The 24,344-nt window shown below is 43.7% G+C and overlaps 1 protein-coding gene across 3 annotated transcripts; it reads right to left on the reverse strand.

Moving 5' to 3' along the window:
• Positions 1 to 6,146: 6,146 nt before the first annotated feature.
• LOC142659746 (cytochrome P450 2G1-like) lies at positions 6,147 to 21,715 on the reverse strand. 3 transcript variants are annotated; one of them, XM_075836178.1, is made up of 10 exons: positions 21,709 to 21,715; positions 20,793 to 20,959; positions 19,542 to 19,707; positions 11,656 to 11,805; positions 10,430 to 10,590; positions 10,174 to 10,350; positions 8,892 to 9,033; positions 7,428 to 7,615; positions 7,142 to 7,283; positions 6,147 to 6,397 (listed from the first exon to the last, which is right to left on the reverse strand). In XM_075836178.1, the coding sequence occupies exons 1-10, from the start codon at positions 21,713 to 21,715 to the stop codon at positions 6,216 to 6,218; spliced, it is 1,482 nt and encodes a 493-aa protein (XP_075692293.1). In that variant the 3' UTR covers positions 6,147 to 6,215. The 3 variants fall into 3 exon arrangements, with proteins under 3 accessions (XP_075692293.1, XP_075692295.1, XP_075692294.1); XM_075836180.1 differs by lacking the exon at positions 21,709 to 21,715 and having other exon boundaries at positions 20,793 to 21,014; XM_075836179.1 differs by lacking the exons at positions 10,174 to 10,350; positions 21,709 to 21,715 and having other exon boundaries at positions 20,793 to 20,975.
• Positions 21,716 to 24,344: the final 2,629 nt, after the last annotated feature.

Consider the following 24,344-nt stretch of genomic DNA (forward strand, 5'->3'; position numbering starts at 1 on the left):
TAAACGAGGCGTATTATGCCTCGATTTATGCCTGAAAATAGGGCTACAATACGTCGGCAAACATCTGCCCATTCATTCGAATGGGTTTGCCGATGTACTGTGCAGACGACCGGTAATTTACGTGTCGTCGTTTGACAGCTGTCAAACGACGATGCGTAAATTGACTGCCTCGGCAAAGAAGTGCAGGACACTTCTTTGCAATGTAATTTGAGGCGTTCTTCATTGAAGTCAAAGACGCCTCGCAAAATGCGAGGAGGAGGAATTATGGCTGAAACGAGGCAGCTGTTTTCTCCTGAAAACAGTCTGTCATTTCAGCCGTAAAAGCCTGCTATCGTGTGCACATACCCTTAGGCTGGCACAGGTTTTTGGACTTTTTACAGCTCTAGTAACCATAAAAATTTTCACATTTTTGTTTATTTTCTACAAATAAAAAAACTAAATTACAAAAAAAAAAATCATACTAAACCTCCAGAATCATATATTGTTTGAAAGTAGACAACTGGCACATTTTGGAAATGCCACTTATCACTTTATGCACCCAGTGACCTTCATGCAGTTTTTCATCAAATTGTAATTTTTCCTAAAAAAAGCATTTTTTTTTAAATTTGTGGCTAGAAGTGTTAACCAAGTAGAACATTAAACACACAACACCTCTAAAAAAATAAAAGTTCAAGATGTGCGGAGTTCATACTTAGGCCTATTTCTACATGCACAGGTCTTCATAAAATCACCAGAACTAGAGAGATCAAAAATCTGGTTTTAAGCTGGAAATTTAGAATAAATAAATTAAAAAAAGTAACAACCTATCAAATACAAGCATTAACACCTTGGTCAGTGAGTACACACCAAAAGCCTATATAATTCCTGAAAGCAGACAACCTGATGACTGCAGTTGACTTGATGTGCTGTTGGCAACTATGTCCACCTTCCTGTAACTTTATCACAGATAGGAATTATTTAGAAACAATGTATTAAAACATACATTTGCGGCTAAAACTCACATACAAGCAGAGGTTCACACAAAAACAATATAAAAATAATACATTAATATGTGCAAAGTTCATATTTACCACAGGCATCTACAGCACAAAAACTAAAGCTTGGGCTCTACAAAATTTTCATCAGTCATTATAAGCAAAAATTGCAGGAAAATCCAACTTTGCGACTAAAATGCATACACAAGCAGATCCCTTATGCAAACAAAATATACTTAGCAAAAAACTTAGCAGCTCTGAGCACATCACATTCCATAGGGCTCCATTGTCAGACGGAGGCCAAAAGAGTGTCCCATTGGCTATCGATAGGCCGGTACATATCAGTACACCACAAAAAAAAGTATGGTATAGCGTATTAGACTCAAACGTACAGCATACGCTGGAAGCTTTTCCTGAGATGTACCACCAATGGCTCTATGCAGAAAAAAGGGACGAACTATCCCCTCACAGCTGTCACGGAGGGTCTGTGGACCCACTGGGCCGTACCGCCTTGACGGTAAGGCAGCTGGTCAACAGGGAGCAGGTGAAAGTCTATAGTTCATATAGGCACCTGTGGCAGCTCAGACAGCAGCAGGGCGGGCTCGGCTGGGACTAGGCAGCAGGTAGACGTCAGGCGAGGTGAAGCAGGTCAGACGTGGATATAGCACGACACCACTTTGGCACAGCAAGTGCTAAACCAGGATGGTATGGAATGCAAGGAACAGAAACTGGAACAGGTACAGTAACAGGAACTGGAACAGGTACAGGTACAGGTACAGGAAACACACTAGGAGGCCATCACATACACAAACTAGGAAACAACAACAACGCTCAGACATAGAAGCAGGGGGCGGGACCCATCTTATAGTCCAGGGTACTCACGGGTCAAAGTTCATCAAAAGGTCCGGTGCGCGCGCTGCGCCTTTAAGAGCGGGCACGAGCGTGCGCGCGCACCCTACAGGATCCCGCTGAGGTGAGTGGACGCGAGCGCTAGCGTCTCCTGTCCAGTTTGGGCAGCTCCCTCTAGGCACCGGAATTTTTGCATTGGTCGGTGCTGGAGAATAAGGCTCCGGTCACAGTATAGTGGCCGTGCGGCAGTACTGCATCTCTGCTCCTATTCATGTGAACAGAAGCAGACCTGCTGTAACCCAGGACAGCCGCTTTACAGTGTACGGAGCCATCTGCCATCAGCAACGACCCTGCATAAGATCTGGTGCTCAGAGGTAGCAGGAACAGATGATCGGTTAGGGGTCCGGGTGTCGGATCCCCACTGATCATACACTGATGAACTATCCTGTGGAAAGTCTGAAACACTGCCCTCATACTGGACAACCCCTTTAACAATACTGACTTTTTTTGTGTGGAATTAGTTGGAAATAGTGTGTGAAAATGTATTTTCTGACTGACGGAAATCTTTTCCATCCGTCAAAAATGTATAAGGGTAAATTTACAGTGAAAAAACTGTTTATTGTCGTAATGGGCGCGAAATCGCTGAAACGTTTTTGTGAAATTGTAGCAAACCCACAGCATTTTGAAACAATTTTGCAGTAATTAACAAAGATTTGGCCACAACGTATGAACCGAGGACTCTACAAAGGACCAGAGGACATTCATTGCGTGTGGAAGAAAGACGTTTCAGACATCAATATAGGAAAGGGTTCTTTACAGTTAAAGTAGTCAAAGTATGGAATGCCCGACCCCAAGACGTAGTAATGGCAGATACTATGTCAGCATTTAAAAAAGGACTAAATATTTATTTACTGACAAATGGCATTAAGGGTTATAACTAATCTAGCAATGAAAGACGTGTAATTTATTCAGAAAGGTTGAACTTGATGTCCTGTGTCTTTTTCCAACCTATATAAGTATGTAACTATGTATGCTATGACATTCTTCTCTAGTAATAATCATTAGTGCCATGACGTTCTCAGACATGTCATTGACTACTGAAGTGCCTCCCTACAAGGATGTAGTGTTACGTCCTTGGCAGGGAAAGGATTAAACACAATCAGGACTGGCAATATTTCTATAGACATTTACTGTCATCAAATTCCCAATGGCTGCTATTTTCAGGGTCGCTGAGTGGACCTATAGTTTACTGATAACCTCGATGCATTTGTCTGGGATTACATACTTTTTTTGTTATGGCCAAAATCAGGCAATTTACCTATTGGTATGTATGTAAATTTAATTCCTCTTCCCCCTCAGCCCTCCCCTCAAATGCTTGAAGCTTCACGTAAACATTGTAGCCACAGGTCACCCATACAACCTGAGATGGTACATTACATAAAACACTTTGCGCAGTGCATTCCATACAGTGGCCTTGTGACCCCATAATCTCTGTACAGACTCATTCCCAATGGCTTCTCTCTCCTTTAATCCCTTGGTGCAATTAGATGTACATGTTCAGGTAATTCCTGCAAAATGCCAAATATGTACTGCATGTGATCGCCATCAACCGCACTCCCATAATAACCGCCGAGATTGGAGAAAGCTGATACAAGTCATTCATCACTTTAAGCAACACAAACAATATTAAAGAGACTCTTTCATCTGCCCATACATGTGCAGCATGTAATGGGAAGGGCTGCACAAGCTCTGGGGCACAATAAATTTTTTCCTACCCTTCTCCGTTATGTAGATATCGGTGCCGTTATATTTGGCAACCAATATTTAAATAACCCCCTGAACTGTCAATGGGGCATGTTTAGGCAAGGGGGTGTGTAACATTACTGTGATACTGTCCAATCAGCTACGGACAGTGCCACAGCAAAAGTTGGAGAGAGGAGAGCGTGTGAGCGCTCACGCGTACCTCGGAAATGTGCGCGCATGCGCGCACGCTCTTACTCTTCAGCTCTCGGCAGAAAAGGACAAGACTGTGTGATCTCTCGCGAGAATAAGGAGTCCACTGAGGTCCATGATGAACCAGACTGGAGAAGAACTGATGGAGTATATGGACATGGCACCTAACACTCTGGTTCCAGCAAATGTAATGACTGCCATATAAACTGAGAATCTCACCACTTGTTCAGTAAACAACTTTCACTGCTGCAGATGTCACTGGGTCATTGTGCTTGGTTCAGTGCCATTTTTGTACAGATAATCCTCGAATGACAACATGGACATAATGTGCATATCCTTTTGAAGCAGATACATTAAAATTTTTGTGCATTTAGACCTTCTGAAAGTCCATATATTTGTACTTTTTATACCACACTTGATTTTACCTTTTTATTCGGCCCTAGGCCGCTGGGCCAGTTCATTTTACCATTCGTTCTGACCCTTTATTGATGAAAATTTGTAGTATTTTGTTTTGGGCCCCGTTATGATTCCACCAATACTGGTGGAAAAAATACTTTGAGACTTAATTTATTAGTTTAGGGACATTAATAAGGCCACCATGCAGGGTTTGTAGATATTCTGCTGAGGTCAATATAGGGGGAAGTATAGGAATATTCAGGTTGTACTGCTCCCAGGGGCTTCTTATGCCTTTTGCTTTTGACTTATGTTTGTGTAGAAAATCTAACTGGGTCCCATAAACCCCTAGCTACGCTTCTGAGTGTATAGTGGCAGCTATGAGGGCATTATACTGTGTGGGAAGCACTATGGGAGCATAATACAGTGTGGGCTGAAGCGGGTGTGTATGGGCGGGGATTGGGTGGGATTAGAGGCGTGGCTTAAAAGGGAAAATATTTGCAGTGCCAAGATGCAGGATGCAGATACAGTTGAAGTCTATGATTGATCAAGGAGCTGACGGCTCCGTGCTCCAGCATTCACTGTGCCGTGAGCCATGAGCGGCTCGGCGCAGACAGGCACGATGTTGTGACGTCATCTCGCCTGTCTGCGCCGAGTCACTAATACCACAGGACAAAGGAAGAGAAGGATCTTCTCCACACGTCGTGAGAATGGGGATAGGTGAGTAATTATTTTAATATTTTTCTATTTGGCACATACAGGGGCATTATACTGGGTAAGGGAGGGGGGCTGATATTGTGGCCGCTATAGGAACATTATACTGCATGGGGCATTATACTGTATGGGGCAGCTATGAGGGGCATTATACTGTGTGGGAGCATTATACTGTATGGGGGCATTATACTGTGTGGGGGAAGCTATGGGGAGCATTATACTGTGGGAGCAGCTATTGGGGGCATTATACTATGTGGGGGCAAGTATGGTGGGCATTATACTGTGTGGGTTGCAGCTATGGGGAGCATTATACTGTATGGGGCAGCTATGGGGGCATTATGCTGTGTGTGGTATTATACTGTGGGGGCAGCTGTGGGGGGCATGTTACTGTGAGGGCAGCTATGGGGCAATATACAGTTTGGGGGGCATTATACTTTGTGAAGGTCAGGGGCATTATGCTGTGGGGGAGGCTATGGGGAGTATTATACTGTGGGGGCAGATATGGGCAGCATTATACTGTATGGGGCAGCTATGGGGGGCATTATACTGTGTGGTGGCAGCTTTGGGCAGCATTATACTGTGGGGGCAGCTATGGGGGCATTATACTGTGCGGGGGCATTATATTGTGGGGGCAGATATGAGGGGCATTATATTGTGGGGGCAGCTATGGGGGGCATTATACATTGGGGGAAGCTATGGAGGGCATTATACTGTGTGGGGGCAGCTATGGGGGAAATATACTGTTTGGCTGCATCTGTGTGGGCATTATGCTGTATGGGGCATATTACAGACTTCTATGCACTATGTTTTCTGCCATATGTTGCCTCTTTTAGACACTGTATTCTCCCCTAGAAACAATGCTCAATACAGTCGTAATACAGCATGCGATGGAACATGCCACCTCTGTGTGCCTTTGTATAAATGAGATGCACAAGGATGTACAATGTGGACCAATAGCAGGCTATAGGCGCCATATAATACTAGTAGATGTGAATAATATACGGTGTGCGTGAGACCTAATAATTGTGCCGAAGATTCATTTCTACAATTAATTTTGGCCCACATCAGTTAGCGCTGACATTGTGGAACATTTCTTTTAGTACACGATATAGTTTATTTTAAATAAATAAAAATTCAATCAAAAGAAATAATAATTTTTATACATTTTCATTTCTAAAAAATGTTAATAGTCTTTTTTTTTTATCATTTGGAAGAGTCACCATAGCAGTTGTTGGTAGATGACATTTGTTCCCATCCTTGCAACAATTAGAATTCTTGTAAATGGCAAAAAATAGTAATAAATGTAATAAAACATTTTTAAAACAAAATAAATCAGCGTGGGATCAAGCACAACTGATAATAACGAGGAACATTTCCAAATCCACTCATTAAAGGTGTTAAGTCTAATTCTTCTATGTCTACAGGTGATCGGAAGCTAAAGTTCTGTAAGATGGTGGTGAAAAACAGGAAGAGCTCCATTCTTGCTAGGCCTTCCCCAAGACAGATCCGTTTTCCTGAAGGGTAAAGAAATATTTGAGTAAATCAACAACTGGTGGTCTGTACTCCCAAATATTAGGAATTTCTATATCCCATTTCTAAAGGTGCTTAATGTGGAATAGTCAATTATCAGTGGACAGCATCTTTATGGCGTAACTACAGTGGTCCAGGCATAGCAGCTGTGCTATGGGGTTCAGAAGATACGGAGACCCATCTACATTCAGAAATGAAGTGCAGTTAACTTTGGATGATGAAAGGGGAGAGTGCAAAGGAGCAAATGGAAAATAATGTCGAAGAAAAAGAGATCTAGAGTGGAGACCAAAATAAGCCTTGGACGTCCTAAACTCATCTTGCTGCTAACGGTGGTTTTGGTAAAGTGGGGACTTTTTCCAAGTTTGGCAATGGGGCCCCCTGGTTACGTGTTTGCTCCATTGGAACAAAAGGTATTATAATTTTTAGACACATTTTCAGGCACGAGCTGTAGTTCACCATCACAAAAACTTGCAATCTCATGAAATTAAATATATGGATTTTAAAGGAGGAATTAAGAAATTAACTCTAAACTCCAAAATGATATAAAAATAAACTTCTGATGAAAGACCAAATGCCCAAATACTAAAGAGACTGTAAACAGTTTTTTATTTAAAAAAAATAGCCCAGGGAACTTCTGTTGTTTTCCTCCTTTTTTGTTTGGGGGGCGTCTCTAGGTGGCAAACACATTGTGTACCAATTGACTCTAAATTAATAGTCATAGCACTCACCAGAAGAGAATGGCATGAATCCATCATTACGACTGAACTTGCCTTGATCGTCTAAGAAATGACCTGGATTGAACTCATGCGGATACTTAAACTGTTTTGGATCTTGTAAAACAGAACTGAGTATTGGGTAGATGGTTGTACCCTAGGAACAACAATCCAGTGAGCAATTTAGTAACCATTACAATAATTTCTTCATATCCATTATCAGATTATTATATAATATAGTTATTACTTATCTATATCAGCTAGCTTTAACCGTTGATCATAGTGAACAGCAGACTTTTACCTGTGGAATATTAAAATCTCGAAACTTCAGGTCACGGGTTACTTTGTGTGGAATTCCCAATGGTATGAGGTCAATAAATCTTTGAATTTCATGGATTACGGCATCCATATAGGGCATACGGGAGCGATCTTCTATACACGGAGCTCTGTCCCCTCCAATGACTTTGTCAATCTCTTGATGAATCCGTTCTGTAGAGATGGCAGACAATAGGCTATGGGAATTCATGTCCAGGTGACTTGCCCAATGCACCTTTTAGAGGCTTTATGCCATTTTTTTTACACCTTTATGGTAGCAAAATGAGCATTTCAGGTTCATGGAAATCAGGTGGAAGATTTAGTGTTAATATATAAAATACTTCCTGACAGATTGTTATGAGCAGGTAATATTCAATGTGGGAAATCTAAATACGTTCTAAATGTATTCACTTGTGCATCGATATTTAGGAAGATGATAACAATAATTCAATTATTTTTGATTGTTACTTAGGGGATCATGGGAAAATGTTTGCATCTATGACTATTTAAGGCCAGCACAGCATGTCAACTGTCACAGGGCCCATCGATAGTGAGACTGTCACGGGGCCTGCAGAGGATTATGTGAACCCACTGTATTATTAAGGGATTGGAAATGGGTCTAAACCGGGAAGGGGAGCCTAAGGTCCTAGGTATTCACCCTTTAATCCCTATGCAGGCATCTGGACTTCGCTACTGGTGGAACCACAGGCTGCTACTTACGTAGTAGTCTCCTTTGGAGATGGCCGACGTATACAAGTGTGATACAGAAATAGCAGACGGTATGCAAAGTCAGGTATAGAAAAAGTCATGGGAGGTGGCAGACAGACACTCAAGGTTGGTAGAGCAAAAGGTAAGGGCAGACGACAGAGGTTTGTCACAGGTAACAAGCAAGAGGTCAGGGCAGGCGGCCGGCAAGGATAGCCGAAAGTACAGGCAGAGGTCAATCACAGGAAATCCTAACAAAGTGTAGCGCAGGATATCACTAGTAAGCTAGTAAGGAACCTAATTGCTCAGTCAGGGAAGAGAGGTCCCTTTATTCCTGGGGAAAGCAGATTGGATTATTTGGCACGCGGTGGCCTTTTCAGGCAGGGAGATTCAGCGCCTGCACAAGGAGTCACAGCTGCCAGGCCCAGAGGTGTCGTGGGAGCCAACAACAGATACTAGAGGAGTGCCACCTAGCTTGAGCCAGAAGACGCAGGTGCCATTAGTATACGGTGGCAGGGGTAAGCGGTGGCCGATACGCTAACTTTCCCTTTTTTGCACACATTAAGTATGAATGCTGTATTCACATTAATCTTTTGTACAATCCTGTCTCACAGTCACAGGTAGTAAAATTTTGAATACCAGGGCCAGTACAGAGAAAATGTGTTCATCAGCCATGTGTTCATAACCATGCAGTCCGAATATAAAGGAATAGCATGCAAGGACTGTAACTGTTGACTTTACCAACCTACAACATCTGGATGCTTGAGGAGAATCATCAATCCATAACGCAGTGTTGTACTAACAGTTTCTGTCCCAGCTATAAATAAATCAAATGTGGTATTGACAATGCCTTCCATGTGGAACTCAGTCTCAGGTATGTCTTTTTCCTGTGGAAACAGGGTTAAATGGTAGAGGCAAGAAGTAACTCTTTAATATTTGACGACATTTATATGTTAGTGGGACATAGTGTCAGTTTTCCTTCGTCACCAACTCTATAGATAATCTATATTACAGATGAGCTTATTTAAGGCAGGGGCGTAACTAGGGGAAGAGAGCTGGTCCTGGCATGTGCCCAAAGCTTTGGGTGCCGGGGGCGCCAACAAGCTACTCTTCATTGACTAGGGTATTTAGATACAGGACTAGGTCAACTGAATCTTTGCCCCGGGTGAAGGACAGCCCAGCCACGTATGACTCTTTTAAAAGAGTTTTTTTTAGTAACTGTCTCCCTTTAACCCTTTCATGCCGACAATCTGTAGATTCACGTCCTAGCCGCATATACCCCGTGCAGCCAGGACGTGAATCTGCAGACTTCTGCTGGCATAGTGCTGAGGAGAGCGCTTTGACGCCGGCGATGTCAGTTTATCCCCGGCTCCCCAGCAACCTGTTCTTTGACAGCTGGACTGATTGGTTCAGCTACAGAGCATGTGATCACCATGATTAACCAAACTTCTCCACTTGTCATCTCCTCTCAGCCTCTTTTACTTAAGGAAACTGATCGAGAGAAGACAGAACAAAAGTAAATAAAAGCATTGTATACAATTGTGTGTGTGTGTGTGTGTACACGTGTACACACACACACACACACACACACACACACACACACACTTACAAAGTATATAGCAAGTATATACTTTGTATTCCCTGTGCCCCTTAGTGTTATAAACCTACAACCAAAAGGTCAATACTACCACAAAAGATCATAAATTGTAATAAAAAAATCACTTTATTGGAGGATAGATACAAAACATTTCAAAGATGAGTCACACAATGTGAAAAACATGGCGCCTGTGCAGGAAAGGATGTAATAGAGTCAGTGTATATACATGCATAAATTGAAGTATACAGACATGTGGATACAAGACTAAATGGAAGGCCAATAAACGCACCCAGCACATCATATGTAGAGGTTTACTACAGTCGATAACAATGTATAATACTGATCATAATGATATGATGTAAATACATTGATAAATCTGCCTCATTGTAAATGTTTCCTAAGTCATGTCAAATATATGAAACCAACTTACCTGTTCCATCTTAATGAGGAAGCAGTCAATGAAACTCCGAGGATCGCTAGGATCCAAAGCCTCTTTATGCATTTTCACACGTTTTGTAATAAAGTCCTGCGTACTATCAATAGCATTGAACAATTTTTGGTGAGGCCCTGGGATCTTTCCCATAACTTTAGGATAGACATTGAAAATCTGAAAAAAAGTGATGCAGTAAAGTCATGTGGATGTTTAACGCTTGGCATTGATGTATTTCTGGACTAAAATGTCTTACCTGTCCCCAAACAGAGCTAAATCCTTTAAAGATTTCATTAAAGAGACCCAGAAGTTTCAGAAAATCTTTGTCCTCATACTCAAATCGATTCCCAAATACCACTGAACAGATGACATTTGAAACAGCTTTGGAAAAATAGAATGTTGGATCCAATGGCCGGTCTATCATGAGAGAGGGCAACTGTATCAGTCTATAGAGTTTGTAGGTTGACATGAGAATACTAGCTAGGTGCTATAGTCACGGTTGTATTAATCAAATTATTTTTCTTTTTCATTTTTAAAGACTTGAATGCTGTAGTTATTTATTTTTTAAATTTAATAAAATTTTCCTGAGGGCATCTGTATTGGAGACAAACTTCTTTCCTATATTGTCTGTATAGATAGTGCAGCAGGGTGTTTGTGCTTTATGGCAGCTGCTTTGAATGGCAGTCAATGGACATAGAAATTGACAAAGCTGTCATTTGCTTACCCTTTAATTATAATAAGGTAATTCTGTCTATTCTGTCCCAGTCTACACAGCAAAGCTACAGTTAAGGTGCAGAAAAAAAATGACGTGTCAGATTATTTTGACAGCTTAAGTGGCCAGTATGAAAATTGCAATACTCGAAGAATGTTTTTCATATTGGTAGACACTTAAAATTTGTGATAAAAAAACTGATTTTAAAAATGTAATTTTTATAAACCTTCCCTTTAACCCTTTCCCACACAATGACATTAATTTACAGGAACTATTCAGTTCCTGTGAAATTACATAATTGTAGGTCATAGTGATGGGATCTGTGCCCCTGCGACCACTTGCGTGTGGCGGCTGTTTTATACAGCCAACAACTTGTATTTATGCCCACATTGCAGATAATTTTGATCCTGGCCATTTAACCCAATATATGCTGCTATCAATGCTAACCACAGCATCTACATAGTTAGACAGAGGAGGGCGCTCCCTCTGTCAGCCCATCGCCACCCTGCAGTGCGATAGGTTACTATAGCCCCCAGGTGTGCCAATTTAGTATGCCTAATAGGATGCCTGTCAGCATCCCAAAGGCCAAAATAGTCCACGTTCTTAAGGGTTTAAATAGAAAACTTTACAATTACCAGATGTTCAACCGATGAATATTGAACAAGTCTCCCTTTTTCTCCAGTAATCATATGCCCAACCTTTGTACTAAGATAGAAAGAAGCATTTGCGTATATTTTCTCTATTGGTGTTTATTTTCGTATGGTTCTCACCATTGCTCTTTCGGAATTCTTCCATAAGGAACTGGGCCTCTTCTTGAATTCTCTGTTCAATGCTTCTTTTACCCATCCCAAAATTCCTTAATGTCATCAGAGAAAAACGACGTAGCTGTTTCCAGCGCTCACCATTACTGCCTACCACCCCTGGAAAAAATATGTAGATCATTGGTAAAAATGCCCTTAAATATGATGGAAACTGTGAGAAAGTAATTAAAGTGGTTTTCCCACCAAAGGCATTTATGGAATATCCAGCTCTGGGAACCCTGCCTATAAGAATGCGGCTTTTCTCCTGAACCCTGTCCTGCCAGGTGAAGGGGCCATTGCACCCAGGTAGAAATTTAATGGAGAGATGGCCACATAGCTCTTTTTTTTTTTTGAAATTCTTTATTTTTCGTGACAACAGCCACATATTTTCAGAATACACAATACAGCAGGTACATGTGGGAAAATATATCAACTTGCAAAAAACCAAGATGTATGCTTTTGAAATTTACAATGTAAACCTACCACGAGGTAGTATTATATGTCATCTTTAAGGTATAAACATGAACTTCCCCACTATGCATAAGAAAGACATATTTAGTTAAAAGTACAGAATGAAGTGAAAGAGCAAGAAGGGGAGGAGAAGTAGTAACTCCCACCGGGGAGACCCCCACCACCCCCGAACAGGACCCCACGAGCTATCCATCAGTGTCCACACTTCCAAGAATGTCAGTGTAGAAGTCGGAGTCCTGAAACACGATCCACGGGGCCCACGTGCGACAGAACCTAGTGTGTGCATCGTGAATGGAAGAGGTTAGGTCCTCCATATGCATAAGGTCATTGACCTTCGAGATCCACAGAGACAGTGACGGCGGAGAGGATTTCTTCCAGCGTAAAGGGATACAATGTCGTGCAGCCATCACTAAAAAGTGAAGGAGAGAGCGTTTGTATGTGTTAGCCGGAATGTCACAGTGATGGAGGAGGAAGAAGGCCGCGTCCATGTTACAGGTAGCGTCTGTAACCTTGAGGATCACCCTTTTGACCCCGTCCCAAAATCCCGTTAGTCGTGAGCATGACCAGAAAGTGTGTAGAAGGGTACCATTGTCCAAACCGCATCTCCAACAGAGAGGTGAGACAGTCGGGAAGATGCGATGAAGGCGGACCGGGGTCCTATACCATCGTGAGAGCAACTTAAAGCTAGCCTCCTGATATCGTGAGCTAATTGATGTTTTATGAGCTAGGGTAAGAATTCGGGAACATTGGCTTGTGGTAAATGTGATTCCCAAGTCAGCCTCCCATTCCAAAATGTACCCAGGCGTCGGTAGGTCCGGCGGGTTTAGTAGAAGACGGTAAATTGTGGACAGAGTATGGCGCGCCGACCCATCCTCGGCACATATCGTTTCCAGCTGAGATCTAGGGGCGTGGAATAGGGCCGAAGAGGGCAATGAAGAGTAGAAGTGACGGAGTTGGAATACACGCCAATAACCCAATGGGGGGAGGTCAGGCATCCGTGTCAACTCTGCGAGAGAGAGCCACTCGGAGTTCTTCAAGAAGTGTTCTGCCCTAAATACTCCTGCCGACGACCAGGACTTGAACACCGGATCTGTCACTCCAGAGGGAAAGGAAGGGTTTCCCAGAATCGGAGTCATGGGAGAGCAGAGAGGGAGGAGGTTCGATCGGACCACTGGAAGTGCACAACAACGGAGCGTGGGGCCTATCGTGGGATGACGGTGTAGGGGCGTGGGAAGTCCCTGTTTCAACCAAGGAATCGTCTCTAAAGGAATCTCCGAGAAACCTTGCTCAAGGCCTATCCAGGCCTTAAAGGGGGCGTGCCTACACCAGTCAACCACTCGCGTCAGATGCGTTGAAATGTAGTACGAGCGAATGTCAGGGAGTGCTAATCCCCCCGTCTCCCGGGAACGGCATAGGAGCGCACGACTGAGACGTGGGTGTTTGCCATTCCAAACAAAGGACTTTTGAATGGTATTAATCGCTTTGAAAAATGAAGGGGGGACCGCTATAGGAAGGGCTTGGAAGAGGTACAGCAAACGAGGAAGTATATTCATCTTAAAGATCGTGCAACGTCCCATCCAAGTAAATGTGCCCCCCGTCCATCTAGCGCAATCTGCTTTCACATCCGCGAGAAATCCTGGAAAGTTTAAGTTGTAGAGCTCCTTGAGGTCCGCAGGAATGCGCACTCCCAGGTACTTAAGGGCCACCGGGTTCCATTTGAAACTAAAAGATTGCTCCAATGAAGACAGCAGGGAAGGGGGAAGGGAGACATTCATGGCCTCGGATTTGGAGAAATTTATTTTAAAGTTAGAGAGGTTGGAAAATCGACTAAACTCCTGCATTAGATTCGGGAGGGAAACGGTGGGGTTAGTAAGAAAGAATAGCAGGTCGTCTGCGTACGCTGCCACTTTAGTGACCCGGGATCCCTCTCCTATTCCCTTAATATCCTGATTTGCACGAACATGTCTGAGGAAGGGTTCCAGGGTAAGGACAAAGATCAAGGGGGACAAAGGGCAGCCCTGTCGTGTCCCATTATGGATTGTAAAATCATCCGAAAGGATACCGTTCACCCTGACTCTGGCAGATGGGCAGGAGTACAATGACATTAACCATCCCATCATTTGAGGACCTAAACCGAGTCGGAGAAGTGTTTCCTCCATGTAAATCCAATTGACTCTGTCAAATGCTTTTTCAGCATCAGTGGACAGGAGCATAAGTGGTACACGAGACAATTGGGATTTATATATGAGATTGATCGCCTTTGTGGTGTTATCCCGGGCCTCACGTCCTAACATAAACCCCGCCTGGTCAAGATGGATTATCCCACCAAGCAGAGGGGCCAGACGCATGGACAATATCTTGGCAAAGAGTTTAATGTCTGCGTTGAGCAGTGAGATTGGTCTGTAGCTAGCACACTGAGAAGGGTCTTTTCCCGGTTTGGGAATCACCGCTATATGGGCCCTAAGAGCGTCTGATGGAACGCGTGAGGAGGAGGATAGAGAATTCAGGGATGCCAGCAAGTGCGGCCCAATGCAGGAGATAAATTTCTTATAGTAGGGTAACGTGAAGCCGTCAGGCCCCGGGGCCTTCCCCGCAGCCGAGTTTTTGAGCGCATCAGTTAGTTCGGTCATGGTAATCGGTTCTTCCAAGGCAGTGAGTACCTCCTCTGTCAGGAATGGCAGACCTGAGTCCGCAATATAGGATTGGATATGCGCACGAAAGTCGTTTGATGCCGTGGCCGGGTTGGTGGCGTCGGTGTTGTAAAGAGCAGCGTAAAAGTTACGGAACTGTGCCGCTATATCCAGAGGCATGTTGGCTCGTACGTTGGGGGAGGATGTAATAAAGGGGACATAAGTGCGCGCTTGTTGGATCCGCAGGGCTCTAGCTAGCGATCTGCTGCATTTATTACCATACTCGTAGAAATGGCGCTTACATTTAGAGAGGGTGGCTTTAGCTTTGGATAATAATATGGTGCGTAACTCTTCCCGTTTCTGAATTAATGCAGATCTACATTCAACTTCATGGGTACGCTTATGTGTGACTTCTAGAGCTTTGATCTCCGACAATAGCCGAACGATAGTCACGGCGCGCTCTTTTTTCAATCGCGCTCCATGTTTGATGAAAGTGCCGCGAACAACGCATTTATGTGCCTCCCATAGCACCCTCGGGTTCGTGTCAACGGCTGTGTTTGTGATGAAATAGTCATCAAGCGTTCGCTGAACGTCTGATGAGACGAGGGAGTCATTAAGAAGCGAGGGATTGAGTTTCCACTGGGATTGGAACAATAACGGAGATTGCAATGAAATAGACATTGTGACAAGAGCATGATCTGAGAAAGAGATCGAGTCAATGTCAGCCGCTTGTAGCGATGGTAGAGCGCTGTGCTTGATAAATAACAAATCAAGTCTGGAATAAATGTCGTGTACTGAGGAATAAAAGGAAAAGTCCCTATCCGATGGATGAAGAAGGCGCCACGTGTCTACAAAGTTGTGATCATGGAGGGCTCGTTTAATGCGACGCAATTGGGAGTGGGGGATTGATGATGAACCTGATGAAACATCCATGGTTGGGTCCAATGCTACATTGAAGTCACCTCCTAGGACAATGGTACCCTCCCCAAACTCCTCCAATGTGTCTAAAAAACCACTCAATGCTGTACCCTGACCCATATTAGGCAAATAGAAGGAGGCGAAGGTATAAATCTGTGAGTCGATGCTACCCTTGACCAAAAGCATTCGCCCCATTCCATCACTGCGAGCGTCCAGGTATTCCCAAGGGATAGAGCGGGAAAGAAGTATACTTGTCCCTCTGGATTTCGGGTCGGGAGAAAAGCTATGATATGAGTGAGGAAACCATAAGTTGGATAACTTAAAGGGTTTCTGTTCACTCAAATGCGTTTCCTGCAGGAAAGCTACATGTAATTGTCTGCCTTTCAGCATGTTGAGCAGGATGGATCGCTTCCCAGGACTATGTAAGCCCTTAACATTCAATGAGCCTATCCGTAGGTCTATCTGGGAATGATGGGCCATGTCCCCGGCGGGAATGGGTAGAGGGAAGGGAGGACAAGGAAGGAAGAAGTGAAAGATCAGACAGAGAAAAAAAAAAGAAAATATACAGAAAAGGTGGCCCCGAGGCCAACTCCTACGTGGCAAGAAGACCTGTGGAGAAAAAGTTAGTGACACAACAGGAACAAGGAAAACCAAAGCAAAGCGGAGGGGGAGCCCCGCACAGTGAGCAGCATATTAAATGAACAATACAACTTTCGTCCAATGCCCCCCAGGGGGAGGACAAGGGAGGCCGGAACATCACTTATAACCAGGCCCAACAATAAGGCCCAACAAACAGTACTCTCCCTTTTTACTGAGACACCTAAGAGCGAGATATATAGGGACACCAGGGCAGGGCCACCGGCGGACTACGAGCTCAAGATATTATCCGGGTCCTTAATAGAGGGCCAATAAACCAGCAGGCCTCGCCTGGCACCACATGACCTAACGTAGCTTCCTGCCAGCCAGTACAATAACCCTGCCCGGATGCCCCGCCACATGAAAATACCCGCCGCCTCGTCTGTAGTAACTAAAAAGAGGGAAGGGGAGAGAAAGGGGATGGAAGGGAAGAAGAGGAATGTGAGAAGCAGGCACAAGGGAAGAGCAGACAGATACAGTCGATGCCCGCCAAAAGGTGAGCCATAAGATTAGTAGGGGATACCGCAGTACATATAACCGTTATAGTCACCAGAAACCCCTTCCATAAGAACATTAAGATATGCATATGAGATATGAATAGAAGGCTAGAACATGTGGTATCCCCCCGGACAAATAAACAGCCGCTATATGGATATACAACACGGTAGACCACATGAAAAACTACAATGAAAGGGGTTAGCCCCTTAACTAGTGTTACAGTGCACATATAACATAACATGTAATATAATAGGACCCTAGGCAAAAATTCTGTCACGTTAGCATAGTAATACACACACCGCCCCCTGATTGTCCTCATGTACGTGACCGTAAACGGGCTCTAAGTAATGAAATGAGGGGGGCATGTATACCACAGCAAACCACCATGTTAGGGGTAAAGGGGGGGGGGAGGGAGAAGTTAGGCACAAAGGATGTAGACAATATAGAGGACTGGGTATATCTACTGTTCTGTGGGTAGCAAAGGATCAGAAGTGTCGACCCTCTTCCAGGAAAGTCCCATCAATCATGGGCGAGAAATAAACGTAGCGGAGTTGCTCACTAGGACCCGTGAGCATGGACACTTCTTCAGTAGGATGTAGAGAGTACCTGTAGGTAATAAGATAAATAAAGAGCAAACAAGAAGAACCATTTGGTACTTTAGGAAACCCGATAGCCGTAGGAAGCCATTGATATGTCATCAGCATAACAACTCTTAGATCCGGAGACCAATCAGGCCTCGGGCGGTAAACGTTGTGAGAGATCAGGCTGAGTTCCTATTGATTCCAGTAATGAAGATCTGCTGAGCGGCTGACTCGGGCGCCGATTACGCCGACGTTGAGGCGGTTCAGACCGATCTAATGACAGCCAATCCGGGACCGGGAACGGAGCAATTTGCAAAAACCGAAATAGGGCTTCTAAATCCGAGGAATGGCGCAGGATAAAGGAGGCAGCATCCCTTCTGACGACCACGTGAAATGGGTGTCCCCATCTATAAGTGGCTCCCGCCGCTTTGATTTTTTCTAGCAGCGGATGCAGTAGACGTCTCATGTAAAGTGTCCGCGGCGATACATCCGGATAAATCGCAACCCTGCCTCCATCAACCGAAACCGGACCATGCGACCAGGCTCCTCTAATTATCAAATCCTTGTCAGAGTAATAGTGCAACCGACACAGCACATCCCGCGGGTTTGAAGGGTCGATCGGACCGGGTCTCGAGACTCTGTGCACGCGGTCCAATAGGAATGTCGCTTCCAGGGGTCTGTCAGTAACTTTGTTAAAGATGGCAGTAATTCTATTAGGGAGGTCGTCTCTGGGACCTAAGTCCGGGAGGCCCTTCAGTCGAATATTATTTCTGCGGCCCCTGTTTTCTTGATCATCCAGTTGAAGTGCAAGGGACTGCATATGTGTTCTATTAACAATGGCCGCCTGCTCCAATACATGAACCCTGCTGTCAATAGCGTCGACCGCACCGCCAGTGGCAGTAATCCTGGTGTCCACCCTGTCTACCTCGCATCTCAAGTCTGCTATATCTTGCTGGTGGGATAGTTCAATTCTGGTCACCAGGGAGTCTAAGTCTTGTCTAGTAGGGAGAGCTTGTATTAGTTCCCTGATTAAGTGAAAGTCTGCATGCAGGGCAGGTTGAAGGGGGATGCCCTCAGAGCTACCAGGCCTGGGGGCAGTGATTGATGGCAAGGCACACAGGGAAATGATAGGGGATACTGGCGGTACCTCATTACTGCTGCGTCCTAGGAGTGAAGCAGGCCTCGGTGGGTTGTCCAGCTGCCCCTGCATGCCAGGCGCCCCGGCCATAGCCGCGCTCATGCGATCCTCTGCTCTCCACGTGTCTGTTATCTGTGTTGCAGGCGCCATGACACTCAGTACTTCGGGAACGGCCTGAGACGCTGAGAGGAAGCGATCCATGCCTGTACTCCGTGTCTGAGATCGGGACAAGGAGCGGGAGGGTGTAGAGCTTTGTCCCCTACGTTTTCCTGGCATCTCCCGGTACTCAGGACGGGCTAAGCCTGGATTCTGCGGCACCACTGCACGGAGCTCCCCCGAAACGCGCGCTCACTCCGCCATGGCTAAGCCCCGCCCCCCCCACATAGCTCTTTATATTGAGATCTATGGGATCTATGGAAACAGTCAAGCTGAGCTTGTTTAGCTGTTTCCCATAGACTTGAATGGAAAGAGAGTCATGGACGTTTCATGGCCATCTCTCCGTTTAATCTCTGTCCGGCTATAGCACTGACAGCCATCTCACCTGGTGGAAAGGGTGACCACAATGATAATACTCCCACCTGTCAGATATTTATGGTATAGTCTTTGGATATGCCATAAATATCTTTAGTGGTGAAACCCACTTTAATAAATGGGTTTAGAAGATAGAAAAATGGTGTTTCAAAAAAAGATAAAATTTAAACAGCTGGAACATTTTGACTTGTCAATGTATAAGTGTATAAGCCGTATTGTCACTTTATGGTAACCTTATTCAAGTAAGTCTGTGTTCACATCACCAAACATATCCATAGGACCCCATTGACCCGATGCATGGCAAAACAGTGTCCTTTTGGCATATGACTGATCGGTTTCTTCTGCTTTGGCTGCTTTATTGAGATGAAAGTCCTCACCCCAACTTGAGTGGGATCACCATGAAGTGGCATGTGGTATACACATAGTAAGAGCAAATCTAGTCCTGGTCCTTACCATGCCCTCCAGAACTTAGCCTTTCCAGAAGAGGCATATGCCCCCTGGCACCAAAGTCCTCCGCATTGTCAATGAGAGCCTCCTTCACTGCATCACAGCTGCACAATACCACAACTGGATCCATGCCCATGTGGATAGTATATACTGGTCCATACTTTTCACTCAGCTAGTAGGGAGGCAAGCAATAAAGATCAACACCATTAGATCACTATATTCAACTATGAACTGACTGTCTAGAATACGTCAAATATATTATAAATACCATGGCCACATAACTAAGGTTAAAGTGACATGAGAGGGAGAAGAAAATGGACACCTTCTGCAAATTAGTTTTTTTTTCTCACGCTTTAGGTTGACCCGGAAGAAATAAAAATTGAATGGTAAGTGTTGGAATTTTTTTTAACCTTTAATCAGGGCCAACTTCATATGTAGGTGGGCCCTTGAACAACAGCGCCTAAGTGTGGACTCTCTCCACCCCTGGCTTGACAAGATAATCTTTGCCCCCCAGCCCAAAAAAAGAAGCAACGAAAAGGTTAATATCACATTAATATGAGTTTCTGTAGTATTCTAATTTTGATATCCTAATTCTAAAAAGATCCAACAGTCATGGATCCCAGGGGCCTAATAAAAACTCCAGGTCTGCCATTAGAATCTGCCCATGTAACATGACAGGAAATAATGCTCTAATATACTTTGTATTCGGCAACACAAAAATGACTTCTTTTCTTAACACCTTTTTATTGTGCAAAAGTACTAAAATTATAGTTATTTAGTATCATCGTATTTGTACCAACCGGTAGACCAAAGTTGACTTTTAATTTTTACCACATGGTAGACAATGAAAAAAAAGCTCAAAAAGCTATGACGGAATTTCTTTTTTTTTTCTGTATTCCCCCCAAAGTTTTTTTTTATAAAAGTTAATCAATAAATTATATGTCCCCCAAAATGGTGCCATTGAAAAATACAATTGTCTCTGCAAAAGACAAGCCTCCATTCAGCTACATAGACAACAAAAATAAAAACGTTATGGCTCTTATTATTATAAGACAAAATTGGAATTAAATTGCTTGGTCTATAAGGCCCAAAATAGGCCGTTCCTTAAGAGGTTAATATTATTGCATGGTGTCATTTATTGTGCAAACCCCCCTTCCCCTTCATTCTGTAGGTATCTAAAATCCCAAATTTCTAATTCTTAAATTTTATTTTATCCCCCAGTTACATGATATGTAGGCTGAAACTATATAAACTTACCTTATTGAGTGACTTGAAGACTTCTTTGCCATTGAGTTGTAGAATGTTTTCCAGGATGGGCAATGGTACTGGCCCTGGTGGCAATTTACCTTTTTTCTTCTGTTTTCTGGCTTGTGTTATACTTAAAAGAATAAAGAATATGCATGCTATGAGTAACAAAGTAGTAGCTCCGATGATCTCCATCTTGACAACACCCTCCTGAATTAATCGTAGCACTAGGTGTATCAGGCATATTTATAGACAAGATCCCTCAAGAGGGTTGTATTTGCCACCCTTAACACCAGGTTACTTAATAGCCATCTAGATGTGTTTTTCTCTGACAGGTGAACTCAGTTCTTTGTCTAGGTTACAATTACATTGCCGTGACTGAGAAAAAAAATTACAGTGTAGTGACACATTACACTGTAAGCACAAAGATGATGAAAATTAACCTGTACATTACTGTCTTTTAGGAATTCTGTAGGACTTTTACATTTCCCATAAGCTCACAAATTAATTATGATTTTCATTTCTGTGGTGAATCATTAAAATTGTGTTCATTACTTTTTTCTTATTAAATATCTATTGCGCTACTTTATTATTTTGTGTCTATGCTTAATCCATTTGCTGGCAGTTTTTTGTTTGTTTGTTTTTTTTTACATTTTTTGGAGCTCTAGTAGCCAGAACAATTTTCACACTTTTGCTTATTTTGTACAAATAAAAAAACTAAAATTAGAAAAAAAAATGAATAAATCATACTAAACCTCCAGAACCATATATTGTTTGAAAGTAAACAACATTTTGGAAATGCCACTTAGCACTTTATGCACCCAGTGACCTTCATGCAAATTTGCATCAAATTGTAATTTTTCCTAAAAAATGGATAAATATTTATATAACACCTCCAAAGTTCAAGATGTGAAGAGTTCATATATACTAAGCATAGGCCTATGTCAACATGCACATATCTTCATAAAATCACCAGAACTAGAGAGCAAAAGTCTGTTTTTCAGCTGGAGATTTTAAAAAAATAAAAATAAATTAAAAAAGTAATGACCTATAAAATACAAGCATTACACACCATGGTAAGTGAGTACACATGAAAAGCCTATACAATTCCTGAAAGCAGACAACCTGATGATTGCAGTTGTCTTGACGTGATGTTGGCAGCCATGTCCTCTTTCTCATAATTTTGTGACAAACAGGAATTATTTAAAAATGTATTAAAACATACATATGTGCCTAGAACTCACATACAAGCAGAGGTTTACACACTAAAACTATTTAAAAATAATAGGTCACCGTGTGCAAAGTCCATATTTACCACAAGAATCTACAGTACAAAAACAAGAGATTGTGCTCTAAAAAATGCTGAAACAGAGGCCATGCAATATTTGGCTGTCATCCAAGAATGTTTGAAAAATATATACTGCACACCGCAAACAGCTAATATGCTACCCAAATCTATATTTTTTGAGAGTGCATGATACACCGTGTATAAAAATACAACATAATAATTTATACGCGCAACCATCTTTTAGTGATTATAAGAGAAAATTTCAGGAAAGTCCAGCTTTGTGACTAAAATGCGTGCTCAAGCAGACCTCTTATGCAAAAAAAACTGTGAAGCTTTGTGCACACCATGTTTTGGCCCTACGTTTACAAGTCGAGAAAGGCGTACATGCTAAATGTGTCCATAGCACTCCATTGTCAAATGTAGGCCAAAGGAGTGTCTCATTGGCTTCCGTCTGGCCGGTATACATCAGTAAACCCCCCAAAAAACATATGTTATAACTTAGTAGACTCCGTCAGATGTACAGCATACGTCCTGAGCTTTTCCCGATATGTACCTCCATAGCTCTATGCAAAGAGGGACAATCTGTCCCCTCACAGCTCAACTACAGAGAGGAGGGGGCAGTGTTGCTATTGAGAGGGTGAGGGGAGCTTCCTAACCTACTGACCTATGTCTCCCATGTAGGCTCAAAACATGGTCTAAGGCGTGTGAAGTTCATACATATCAAACATGTCTACTTTCACAGGGGCGTGTGTAAGGCCTCATTCACACGGCAGGGTTTCCCGGCCGGGTGCCGGCTGTTCATAAATCGGCCGGCACCCGGCTGCATTAGGAATGATAGACCCCTAATGGGGCTATTCACACGACCGATTTTTTGACGGCCGGAAAATCCGGCCGTCAAAAAATAGGACATGCTCTATCTTTGCCCGGGCACCCGGCCGCCCGGCTCCCATAGAAGTCTATGGGGCCGGGTATTACACGGCCATCACCGGAATGTGTTCCGAGTGATGGCCGGGTTTCCCGGCGCTTGCGCTCTATCTCCTCCTCCTCACAGCACAGAGTGCATGTGAGGAGGAGGAGTTGATGCCATTCTGACGAATGGCATCGCTGTACACGGTGTGGCAGGGCCGGGGTGTACAGCAGGTGGAAGGGAGCGCTGCGCTGGCTCCCTTCCCCTGCTTGTTAAAAGCACCCTGGCTCGGCGACACCTTCGATGGCGCCGCTAGTAGTAGTAGCAGCAGCAGCTGCTGCGGCTGCTACTACTGTAGCGACGCCACTATAGCAGAGCAGGGAGGTATCTCCCCGCTCTGCTATGTGCTAGCCGCACTTTAGCTCCTTGAAGGAGCGGAATCCCCGTGTTTTCGGGGATTCCGCTCCTGGACAGAGCGCTTGATGTCTCTGTCCATATCTGGGCAGTGACATCAGGGGAAACTCCTGAAGCGGAATCCCCGAACACATGGGGATTCCCCTTCAGGAGCTGCCGCTGATGTCACTGTCCGGATCTGCCCGGCCCGGCACGGATGCATAACTTTATGCAAACCGGCCGGGCAAAATGGCCGATTTTACCGGCCGACACTCGGGCTCGGGAACGACCCGGTCGTGTGAATCCCGCCTTAAAGAAACCAAAACCGCAGGAATGCACCAACCAATTATTGCATGTAAATACAGATGAGATATTTTCCAAAAATTATTTTAGGGTCCGGTTAGTTCCAAACGGCCATCCTATTTAATTTCACTCTCTGATGTCTTCTAGGACTGTATCCAACCCCTTTCAAGCACTTTAATGCCAAGCCAACATTAGTAATGTCAAAGTGCAACATATATGGGTAGAAGGAGAGATAACTACTGTGCATTTTGGGAAAGCTGCCTGCAGTGCATTATGGGGAAGTCTGTACGAGGTCATGTGATCTTTTTTCTAATATGCAATTTATGCACCCCTCGACCTCCAAAAGTTTCATAATTCACTTAATTCTAAACTTTTGGAATATTTGGACCAAATTCGATTTGTGTAGAATCGATTATCTACATGCAAATTAAATTGTAGTATATATGAAAATTAAACCCCAATCAATAATCTCCAAACCTAATCTAATGTGTTAAAGGGGTTGTGCAGTTTGGGGATGGTTTTTCATACTGATGACCTATCCACAGAATAGGTCATCAGTAGATGATCGGTGGGGGTCCGACACCCAAACCCCTCATCGATCATCTCTTCCAGCTGCATCCGGCCTCTGTAGTTATGCAGTGGTCGGTGCTGGAAGCAGATGGCTCCGTACACT

The sequence above is a fragment of the Rhinoderma darwinii genome, chromosome 8, assembly GCF_050947455.1.
Source record: "Rhinoderma darwinii isolate aRhiDar2 chromosome 8, aRhiDar2.hap1, whole genome shotgun sequence".
Lineage (NCBI taxonomy): Eukaryota > Metazoa > Chordata > Amphibia > Anura > Rhinodermatidae > Rhinoderma > Rhinoderma darwinii.

Excerpts from the sequence above, each read along its gene's own strand:
- LOC142659746 (XM_075836180.1), bottom strand. The coding sequence starts at position 20,975 with ATGGAGATCATCGGAGCTACTACTTTGTTACTCATAGCATGCATATTC. Across the intron at positions 9,034-10,173 it reads TCCTCATTAAGATGGAACAG|GAAAAAGACATACCTGAGAC; the intron begins GTAAGTTGGTTT and ends CTGTTTCCACAG. Across the intron at positions 7,284-7,427 it reads GAGATTTTAATATTCCACAG|GGTACAACCATCTACCCAAT; the intron begins GTAAAAGTCTGC and ends TGTTGTTCCTAG.